General features: G+C 40.5%; 1 protein-coding gene across 1 annotated transcript in view; it reads right to left on the reverse strand.

Annotated features, from left to right (window-relative positions):
- GTF2F2 (general transcription factor IIF subunit 2) overlaps positions 1-12,045 on the reverse strand; it is a 153,588-nt gene continuing 141,543 nt past the window's right edge. The window contains exon 8 of the mRNA XM_032294733.1: positions 1-551. Coding sequence (XP_032150624.1) covers positions 432-551 — 120 coding nt within the window. The 3' untranslated portion in view covers positions 1-431. The remainder of the gene's footprint in view (positions 552-12,045) is intronic.

Genomic DNA, 12,045 nt, shown 5'->3' on the forward strand with positions numbered 1-12,045 from the left:
TTTTTTTTTTTTTTTTTTTTTTTTTTTTTGCTATACAATTCTCTTTGGATCTGCATTACCTCAGCTCCTCAAAGATAACAGCAAGGTTAGAGGGCCCTCACTTAAAAAACATTTCCTAATTGTACATGTTTAAAGCTAATATTTAAGAAAAACCCTCTTAATCCTCTAACCCCTCTTCCCATTGTGAATAATCTGGTTTAATACAAGTTAAGTCCAGAAATAAATTTCTTATTTCTCCTCAAAACAAAGCAAAACGAACCAGTTAAGAAACTTTACAAGAACTACAGGTTTAAAAAATTTACTGAGAGAAATGAAAGTATTGTCACTTAACCCCTATTAACATAGGGTGTTCAAGCCTTCCAGTATCAGCGCCTTTTGCTTAGTTAGCATCACTGCTAGTTGTTTCACTAGCATGCAGGCTAGGAGTCATCTCAGTCACTCTTTTCTTCTCCTTGATAGTGTCTGTACTCTGGCTTCAGCTCCCATGTGTTTTTGTGGATCCCTTTTACATTCTGAACACCAATTTCTTTTAGGATTTCCTTCAGGTACACCTAAAGCAAAAACAAAAAACCCTAATAAATGAGATTATAAAGGTAGCAAACAAAACTTAAAATAAGATGCTATGCCAAAGCATGTATGCAACTCATAAAAATTATGCTCCCAGCTACTTGGGAGGCTGAGGCAGGAGAATTGCTTGAACCTGGGAGGCGGAGGTTGCAGCGAGCCGAGATGGTGCCATTGCACTCCAGCCTGGTGCCTGGAGACAGAGCGAGACTCTATCTAAAAATAATAATAATAATAATGCTCCTAAAAGCTCAGCAAGATTTATCTCTAAGGAGGCTCGATAAACTGCCTTTTGATTCTACATGTGTGATATGATCACTGCACTAAATATATGATCATTTGCATTAAAGGGGATAAAAGTCTTGAATGCCAACAACTTAAAAGCTAAAACAAACAAACACAAAAAACATTAGCTGAAATACACGAAAATATTACTGGTCCTCACTCAATGTGACACAGTACACCAAGTGTAATCTGCCCTTGAGTTCAGCGGCCTCAAGGACTCAGTTTACAGTCAGATTGAAACCAGTAGTTTCAGGAGCAGTAGCATACATTAAAAAATGACTAACATTTTTGAGAATATTCTATCAAGCAGGCATATGACAGGTATTCAGAATTCTCAGTTCTAAGGTGAGTTCTCAAATTTGTTATTAGGCCACTTATTTTTTCCTACGTAAGAGAGTTCTTATTTGTATTTACTACTATTTGTACTTTAGCCAAGCTTGCCACACAGAGAAGGGAATAAGAAGTAATAAGGTTGGGCTTGGTGGCTCACACCTGTGATCCCAGCACTTTGGGAGGCCGAGGTGGGCGGATCTCCTAAGGTCAGGAGTTCGAGACCAGCCTGGCCAACATGGTGAAACCCCCATCTCCACTACTAGGGAGGCTGAGGCAGGAGAATTGCTTGAACCCGGGAGGCAGAGGTTGCAGTCAGCCAGACTGCACTCCAGCCTGGGCAACAAGAACAAAACTCTATTTCAACAACAACAACAACAACAACAAAAAAAAGAAGTGATAATAAGACATGTTCAAAAACTATCGGGGATGCAGCTTTGTGTTTGACTTCTCCAAAGAAAAGAATCTGTATGATGGTGTTTTAAGTCCCTAAAAATTCAATGAACATTTACTAAATGATTAATACAGTCATGGAAATAATGGCTATGTTAAGTGTAATATGAAACTCCACCTTTGTGTGCCAATGCTCAAGGTCAAAAAGCATTCCACAATAAGCTGACCAATATAAATTACAGAATTTCCTTCTAAGAGAAGAAAGGAAAGTTATTTATTTAAAAGTGACTCTTTTGTTGTGGTGGTGGTTGCAGAATAAAGCAATCTAACAATAATTTGTACGCGTATGCTTCAAAGAACCAGTTACAGTATGAAGATGACTCATCCCATTGATGAATTTTTCTTATTGATTGAAACGAGGCATTAATAAGAATAATGGCTGAGAAGCCATTATCTTGTCTGGATATTTCAGATAGTTTTCTTCTCTTCTGCAGTGATGCTAGACTACCTGTATCAGAGCCTTGTGGGAAGCTAGTTAAATAAGACACATGTTGGGTCTACTGAATCAAAGTCTTTGGGGCTAGGCCCAGGAACCTGCATTTTAACAAGTGCCTAAGTGACTCATGTGACCATATACTACATCTGGTTTAAGGTTCTTCCAGCTCTGAAACTCTAGGATCTTTGAGTCCTTAGTGTGTTCTTCATTCTCTGAGCCTCATCACTGCTGGAGATTATGTGTTACCAACATAATCTAACACCACTTTACACTGACTGATATAACGCTCTAGAGTTCATAAAGTCCTTTCAGTCCGGGGTAGATTGTCACCTAGAAACATAATAGTTGATTAGTACTGGAACTACATAGAGGTTCCTTCAGGATGGCTTAGCTCTCTGTTGGGTAGCTTCCCATTCCATCAGCCAGCCCCAGCAGGTGGCAGCAATGAACCAAATGAGCCCTGGGTTCCCCTGAGGCTTGCCTGCCTCCCACACCTTCTACGGTTGGCTTCACTAGCAGACCTGTGTGAATGAGTAAGCATAAAGGCTTGAGACATCCAGGTAATATAAAATGCAAGTCTGCCACCTGCTATGTTAAATTACATTTAAAAAACAGGACACTATTCATAAACTATTTTCTAATTGAACAGGGTTTATAAATGGAAAATGATTAGTTAGAAACAAATGATTCTCTGTTTAGGTGCCAAGAATGACATCTTTGTAAAATTCCAAAGAATGTTTTATTATGAGACTGGCTAAGACGGTGCTACACAAACAACCATACAATTGTGGATGCACTGCAAAGGGTCAAAAATGAAAAGAGCAATCACCAGGAGCATTTTAGTAGCTCCACAGAGAAGAAGCTCTCCTGACTTCAAGTCTCATGTGCCCATTTATAATCTAGGCCCAGAAAATGAAAAGCCTAAAAAGGGTTAAACACAAAATATTAAGAAAGTCTTAAGTGTACAAATTCAGTTGCTTTCATGTCCACTCTCATTTTGGTAAACTAGTAGAATATATGGAATTATTTTTATACAAGAAGGTGTCATTGTTTTTTCCGTGTAACAGTAAGAATGGAATGAGATAATCATGGTCGGTCAATTTTTCAAGCAACAAAATGCAATCAGGGTCACAATCTACTGTGACTAGGGGGTAGGGGACACAAACTTCCTGATTTTTAGGATGTTCTAAACTGCAATCTAAGACCTTTCTTTTTTTTTTTTTTGAGACAGCGTTTCGCTGTTATTGCCCAGGGGGGAGTGCAATGGCACAATCTCAGCTCATTGCAACCTCCGCCTCCCGGGTTTCAGGGATTTTCCTGCCCCAGCCTCCCTAGTAGCTAGGATTACAGGCATGTGCCACCACACCAGGCTAATTTTTGTATTTTTAGTAGAGACGGGGTTTCACCATGTTGGCCAGGCTGGTCTCAAACTACCGACCTTAGGCAATCTGCCCACCTAGCCTCTCAAAGTGCTGGGATTACAGGCGTGAGCCAACACACCTGGCCATGACCATTCTACTGTAATCAAATAAATAAATCATCTTGGCAGGGAAGTAGGTACAAAGCATTAGCAGAGAAAGTAGTAGTGATGATAGGGAAAAACAAGAAAAAAAAATCTCTAAAGGGAAGAAGACATGTGTCTAAAATGTTTCAATGACCTCCCCCTTTGGCCTACACATTAAATTCCAAACAACTTCCTAGGCATCCACTCAGATCTGCCTTCTTCCTTTGGCCTCATCTTCCAACACTCCCCCTTACACATACTTCCCATTTCCGTATCTGCATGCTTCTGGGCTTTTCCATATGTTGTTTCCCTTCCTTGTAATGTTTATCTCCTTTCCTCAAATCTGAACCCCTCATTCTTTAAGACTAGGCTCAAACATTACTTTCTCAGAGATATTTTCTCTAACAGCCTTACCTTAGATTTACATTTCACACTGCACAATCTTCCATGGTAGCTCTTACTATATTATAATCTTTTATTTATATGCCTTGCTCTTCATTTAAACCACATGCTCCTGTTACAGTGCCTGTCTGCACATCACAGAGACTCAGAGTACTTATGCAAAGTGAATAGGGTGTGCTTAAGACTAACAAGGCAGCTAAGAGGATTGCTGGGTGGTGGTGGAGGATATCACTAAGAAGGTCCATAAAAACAGACCAATCAAATTCTAGTTTATTTTTAAAACTCAAGCAGTGACTTAGTTTGAGAAACAAAAGTTTACTGACTAAACTGCTACAACCTGAATCTAAATGGCATTTATTACTAAAATCTGCATTTTAGTGCTAAAATATTGTTGGTGACAAAGCCAATTGAAGAAGAGGTTTTAAAGGTTCTACCAGGATTGAAAATTATTTGGTAATCTTATTTCTCTTTTTAACATTCCTATTCAAATATTTATTCCAGCACCTACAATGTGCCAGGTAGAATGACAGACAGTCAGTCTTCTTCCCAGAGTTCATGGTTTAAGATTAGTGCAGAGGATGGGGGCAAAGAATAAGGCATATTAGGCTAGACGTGGTGGCTTACACCTGTAATCCCAGCACTTTGGGAGGCTGAGGCAGGTGGATCACCTGAGGTCAGGAGTTTGACACCAGCTGGCCAACATGGAGAAATCTTGTCTCTACCAAAAATACAAAAATTAGCTGGGCGTGGTGGCATGCACCTGTAGTCCCAGCTATTCAGGAGGCTGAGGCAGGATAATCCATCGAACCCGGGAGGCGGAGGTTGCAGTGAGCTGAGATTGCACCACTGCATTCCAGTCTGGGCAACAGAAACAGCACAAAACTCCAACTCAAAAGAAAAAAAAAGGAAAAAGAGAAAGGCATATTAGCAGGTAATTACAAAATATAGTTAGAGGCATGGGTACAGAGTATGACACCACTGAGAAGGGGCACCTAACACAGCCTGCATAAAGGTGTTAGGTTCTTTGAGAACAGGTATTCGATCATTTGATTTGAACAGCAATTCTGTGTACAGATCTAGAGAAAGGAGTTCCTCTCCTATTACTTACTCCTTCCAATTAAATCTTTTGTCTAACCACCTGTATTTTAAACAAAGGATTCTAGAACTGAGTAGATCATCTTTCTGTCACATAGGATTGGGTATATGTCTCATTACAGACTATGTGCCATGCTGCAGCACAAGATCGGAATAAACTGGCTCAGGTCGTCCAGCAATTCTTCATCAAAAGGATGTGTGGGAGAGAATTTACAGCTACTCTGAATGCAGAGAAATAAGTGACAGAACATCACAGCTTTCTTGGAAGGAAATGGCAAGGGACATACTTGACCAAAGAGGTCAAGTCATTAGGATGTTTGTTTGCATTTGTGGGTCAAGTTAAAACTATAGTGGGCAAAAAGCCAGAAATCCATGGATCAACTTCCTAATTGGCCCCCAAGACTAAGACAAACTGATGTACAGTCATAAGGCACAGTAGCCTACTAGTGTTTTGCTCCTTTATTCTCTCCCTCCACCCCCTACCATTTCTCATATCATCTTTTCCTCTCCTGCTCCATCAAACAAATGGAAGACTCACTCTGCATTTCATCTTATCAAGCATTTCAGTGATAATAATAAATCAATCATATCTAAATTCATAGATGTTCATTAAAAACATACACCTTTGACAGGGAGCTGATCATCAACTACTAATGCTTTAAGTAAATTAACAATATTGACACCCTAAGGCTTCTAGTTACAAAATCTTCTCAAAATAGTCAGACTGAATATGCAATATGCAAATTTACACTGATGATGGCACTGATTAATGCAATCAACAAGGGGAAATGCACTATATGCTTTTTATAAAGTGATCCACAAGAAGGACATTATCGATTCTGTGATAATTTCAAAGTATCATTTCATCTTTACATGATTTTTGTGTGAACGACTGCAATTCCTTTAAGAGTTATCAACAGAACGAAAACTTACTGATGAAGATGTTAGTGACTTCAAGGCACAAAATTCTCTTGTTAATATATAAAATACAAATTAGGAAGAAACTGTGATCAAATGTGATATAGTTTGGATGTGTGGCCTCACTGAAATCTCATATTGAAATGTAATTCCCAGTGTTGGAGGTGGGGCCTAGTGAGAGGTGACTGGATCATGGGGATGGATCTCTCATGAATTAGCACCATCCCTCTGGGTACTGTCCTCTTGATAGTGAGTGAGTTCTCCTGAGGTCTGGTCAGTTAAAAGCATGTAGCATGTCTTGCCTCACTCTCTCATTCCTGCTTTTGCCATGTGATGTGCTTCCACCAATGACTGTGGGTTTCCTGTGGTCTCCCTGGAAGCTGGGCAGATGCCAGCATCATACTTCCCATACAGCTTCCAGAACCATGAGCCAATTAATCTCTTTTCCTTATAAATTACCCAGTCTTAGGTATTTGGTTATTGCAATGCAAGAATGACCTAATACAGAAAATGCAACAGATACTTTCACTCATTTAGATATAGAAAGCTGTGAAAAGGAGAGGGAAGGTGATGTTAGGAGACTTCTCTGAAACACAGACCATTTCTATATTTTTCTTCTCCTTTTCTCCTGGTTTCCTCTTCCCCACTAGATCCCCCCTCCTATCTCCCACTGTCTCCATTCCTTCCTTAAAAACTCTAAGCAGGCCAGGCGCGGTGGCTCATGCCTATAATCCCAGCACTTTGGGAGACCGAGACGGGTGGATTACAAGGTCAAGAGATCGAGAGCATCCTGGTCAACATGGTGAAACCCTGTCTACCAAAAACACAAAAATTAGCTGGGCATGGTGGCACACGCCTGTAGTCCCAGCTACTCGGGAGGCTGCGGCAGGAGAATTCCTTGAACCCAGGAGACAGAGGTTGCAGTGAGCCGAGATTGCGCCATTGCATGCCAGCCTGGGTAACAAGAGCAAAACTCCGTCTCAAAAAAAAAAAAAACAAAAACAAAAAACAACTCTAAGCAGCACACAGACGGGGGATGAAATAAATGGTCAAGGTGCAAATCCTACTCCACCCTCCCCAGCCCTACTTCACCACTTAATCCAAATCTTGAAAAAGCAATTATTGTGTTAATATTTGTGTGTTGGTAAATTATCTCACTTTAGTAACACCTCCTCTGTCTGGCACTGACAAATGATTCACATGTTTGAATATTTCAGGTAAATAAGTTTACTTTCTTTAGGCCAAAACTTTTTTTTTTTTTTTTTTTTTATGTTTCAGACGGAGTTTCGCTCTTGTTTCCCAGGCTGGAGTGCAATGGCGCGATCTCGGCTCACCGCAACCTCCGCCTCCTGGGTTCAGGCAATTCTCCTGCCTCAGCCTCCTGAGTAGCTGGGATTACAGGCATGCGCCACCATGCCCAGCTAATTTTTTGTAGTTTTAGTAGAGACGGGGTTTCACCATGTTGACCAGGATGGTCTCGATCTCTTGACCTCGTGATCCACCCGCCTCGGCCTCCCAAAGTGCTGGGATTACAGGCTTGAGCCACCGCGCCCGGCCTTAGGCCAAAACTTTAACTTTGTTTAAAGACATGCTTCTGGCTGGGCACGGTGGCTCACGCCTGCAATCCTAGCACTTTGGGAGACTGAGGTGGGCAGATCACCTGAGGTCAGGGGTTTGGGACCAGCCTGACCAACATGGTGAAACCCCGTCTCTACTAAAAATACAAAATTAGCCGGGTGTGGTAGCGCACGCCTGTAATCCCAACTACTCAGGAGGCTGAGGCAGGAAAATTGCTTGAACCTGGAAGGCAGAGGTTGCGGTGAACGAGGTGGTGTCACTGCACTCCAGCCTGGGTAACAAGAGTGAAACTCCGCCTCAAAAAACAACAACAACAAAAAGACATGCTTCTCAAGTGTATTAGGCTGGGTGTGGTGGCTCAGGCCACCCAGCACTTTGGGAAGCCGAGGCGGGTGGATCACCTGAGGTCAGGAATTTAAGACTAGCCTGGCTAAAGTGGCAAAACCCTATCTCTACTAAAAAAATACAAAAAATTTTCCAGGCATGGTGGCAGGCATCTGTAATCCCAGCTACTTGGGAGCTGAGGCAGGAGAATCACTTGAACTCGGGAGGTGGAGGTTGCAGTAAGCCAAGATCAAGTGATTGCACTCCAGGATGGGTGACAAGAACGAAGACTCTCTCTCAAAAAAAAAAAAAAAAAAAAAAAAAAAAAAAAAAAGTCTAGCAGTTCTTCAGAAGGTTAAACAAAGTTACCATGTGACCCAGCAATTCCACTCCCAAGAGAAATGAAAACATATGTTCACATGAAAATTTGTACACAAACGTTCATTGCAGCCTTATTCATAATAGCCCCAAAGTAGAAACAACCCAAATGTCTAACCCAAATGTACCAATGTATAAACAAAATATGGTATATATACACTGTGATATATATTTGCAAATAAAAAGAAATGAAGTACAGTCAGTCTTCCACATTCTTGGGTTACACATCCATGGATTTAACCAATGGCAAATCAAAAATATTCTGATTCTTTCTTAATGCATCTGTACTGAACATATACATACTTTTTTGGTCACTATTCCTTAAGCAATACAGTATAACAATTATTTACATAGCATTTACATTATATTATGTAAGTAATCTAAAGATTTAAAGTATACTGGAGGATGCATGGAGGTTATGTATTTAAAAAAAAAACACCATTTTATATCCAGAATTTGATCATCCTTGGATTTTGGTATCTGTAAAAGGTCCTGGAGCCAATCTCTCATGAATACTGAGGGATGGCTGTTCTGATATGTGCCACAACATGGATAAAACATAAAAACATTATGTCTAAGTTAAAGAAGCCAGGTCTAAGAGATCACATATCCATATATGTTAATATCCAGAGAAAATCTATAGACAGAGAGTAACGTTAGTGGTTCCCTGAGAGGGAGAGGATGGAAATGGGGAAAAGACAGGAGTTGACTAGTAATGGGCATGAAGTTTCTTTTTAGGGTGATGGAAATGTTCTAAAATTGATTACGGTATTGGTTGCACAACTCTCTGAATATACTAAACTCCACTGAACTATATATTTTAAAAAATATTTTGGAGAAAGGGTCTCTCTCTGTCATCCAGGCTGGAGTACAGTGGCACGATCTGGGCTCACTGCAACCTCTGCCTCCCAAGTAGCTGGGAACTACAGGCACACACCACCATGCCCGGCTAATTATTTTACTTTTTTGTGGAGACAGGATTTTGCCATGTTGCCCAGGCAAGTCTTAAACTCCTGGACTCAAGTGATTTGCTTGCCTTAGCCTCCCAAAGTGCTGGGATTACAGGTATGAGCCAATGTATCCAGCCTGAACTATATACTTTTAAGAAAGTATAATTTGGCCAGGCGCGGTGGCTCAGGCCCGTAATCCCAGCACTTTGGGAGGCTGAGGTGGGCAGATCACGAGGTCAGGAGATTGAGACCATCCTGGCTAACATGGTGAAACCTTGTCTCTACTAAAAATACAAAAAAAAATTAGCCAGGCATGGTGGCACATGCCTGTAATCCCAGCTACTTGGGAGGCTGAGACAGGAGAATCGCTTGAACCCAGGAGGTGGAGGTTGCATGAGCCAAGATCATGCCACTGCATTCCAGCCTGGGCAATAGAGTATGACTCCATTTCAAAAAAAAAAAAAGGAAAGAAAGAATTTATACTAAAAATAAAAGGTCTTAAATTGAGAGGAAAAAGGGAGGCCGCTTCGGCTTATAACAACAAATTAAGCTGACTATTTTTATTGTCCAGTTATCTGGGTAAAGTAACATATCCAATAAACAGTGGCTGGCTCTGCGTGTTAATCTGTAATTGAATTAGCTGTCTTGGGACACACTAAAAAGAAGAAATGGCTCTGTAATGCTGCAATACAGAACTGAAGAAGAGCAGTGCTGGCACTACAAGGTCCTCTGCCAATTGGTTTATCCTCTGGTATTTGAATCCACCCGCTCAGAGAGAAATGGGAGCCTTCGAACACCGATTCAAAACCACAGAATGTTTCCTTGAACGCAGAGCCCAACACCAAGAAAATGATTTCTTTCCTGAGGGAAATTATTTCCATAGAGATGGCAAGCCTAAATAAAACCACGTCTTTCTAGCTTGTTCAGGAACTAAATTAAGAAACCAGAAGCAGACAGTTAATAAGCTTAAAAGTTTATTTTACCTCTCCTTAAAATCAAGTGGGAATGGAAGGATAAAATGGAGATTTTATTGGTAAGGGGATTTTTCAGAAAATATAATTTTTGTGGCCTACTGCTTAATTAAAAATTCAATGTAAATTCTATATATAAAGAAATACAAAATTCTGTTTACTGGGTACCTATCCCAGATATTGCTCTTATCCATGTAATACCTTACATAAAATTCTGACTCAGTTGGTTATATTGCTAAATTCACCCCAAATTTCACCTCATTCAGAATGAGATAAAAAACAAACAAGGGCCAGACGCTGGCTCATGCTTGCAATCCTAGCACTTTTGGAGGCTGCATCAGGAGGACTTGAGGCCAGGATTTAGATACCACAGTAAGCAACAAATTAAGACCCTGTTTCCACAAAAAAAATTTTTAAAAATAAGCCAGGTGTGGTGGGGCATGCCTGTCCTAACTACTCGAGAGGCTGAAGTGGGAGAATTGCTTGGACCCAAATTGTCGAAGTGTCAGTGAGCTATGATCATAGCTACGGAGCTATGAGCACTCCAGCCTGGGTGACAGAGCGAGATGCTGTCTCTTTATTATTTATTTTGAGACAGGGTCTCAATCTGTCACCCAGGCTGGAGTAGAGTGACACAATCTTGGCTTACTACAACCTCTGCCACCCTGGGTTCAAGCAATCCTCCCAACCTCAGTCTCCAGAGTAGTTGGAACTCCAGGTGTGCACCACCATTCCCAGGTAAGTTTTGTATTATTTTTGTAGAGTTGGGGTTTCACCGTGTTGTCCAGGCTGGTCTTAAACTTCTGAGCTCAAGCAATCCTCTCACCTTGGCCTCCCAAAGTGCTGGGAGTACTCCCATGAACCACTATGCCTGTCCAGACCCTGTTTCTTTAAAAAAAAAAAAAAAAAAGCTGAAACAAAACCAAATAAGAAGTTAAAAGGGAAAATGTTACTGTTTCATAAGCAAGTTGGTAGATCATTAGTCCTTCTATTAGAATTGTTTTTCAAAAAGTATTAAAATTTCACAAATGTGTTTAAATTTCACCCACTTATAGTCAACATAGTTACTATTTTATTTTATATCACGTTTCATGTTCTAAAACTTTTAATTAAGGCTCTACTTTGTAAGTTAGCAAATAATTATTTCTTAAAACAGAAGGCTTAAAAGGGCTGTCATTAATTAATATGCTCTGTTGGGAAATTATCTTTTTAGTACTACCATTTAAAAATAAAAATTTGCAGTTATAAGAAAAATGAAAAGAAGAAAAAAGGAGCAAGTGAAAAAAGGGAGAGTATATGCCTGTGCAAACATTATATAAAAACAGCAGTCATTATGTAGTAGTAAATTTGGGAATAAGCTTCAAACATTAAAAATATCTATTTTTTTTCCTTTTGGAGTAGAAGTTCAATGAACTAAGAAAAAGCTTAAATTCTACTCTCTACATACCTGGCTTAGGATTACTGATGAGGATTCTTAATAATATAGAAATTAGAAAGCAGCCTGCCTAACAGGTGGATCACCTGAGGTCAAGAGTTTGAGACCAGCCTGGCCAACACTGCAAAACCCTGTCTCTACTGAAAATACAAATATTAGCCAGGCATGGTGGCCCACGCCTGTAGTCCCAGCTACTCAGGAGGCCAAGGCAGGAGAATTTCTTGAACCCGGGAGGCAAAGGGTACAGTGAGCTGAGATTGTGCCACTGCACTCAAGCCTGGAGACAGAGCAAGACTCTGTAGCAAAAAAAAAAAAAAAAAAAAAAATTAGCTGGACATGGTGATGGCATCTGTAATCCCAGCTACATGAGAGGCTGAGGCAGGAGAAATGCTTGAACAAGGAGGCAGAGGTTACAGTGATCC

The sequence above is a fragment of the Sapajus apella genome, unplaced genomic scaffold (assembly GCF_009761245.1).
Source record: "Sapajus apella isolate SASKATOON/1434 unplaced genomic scaffold, GSC_monkey_1.0 scaffold32, whole genome shotgun sequence".
NCBI classification, from domain to species: Eukaryota; Metazoa; Chordata; class Mammalia; order Primates; family Cebidae; genus Sapajus; species Sapajus apella.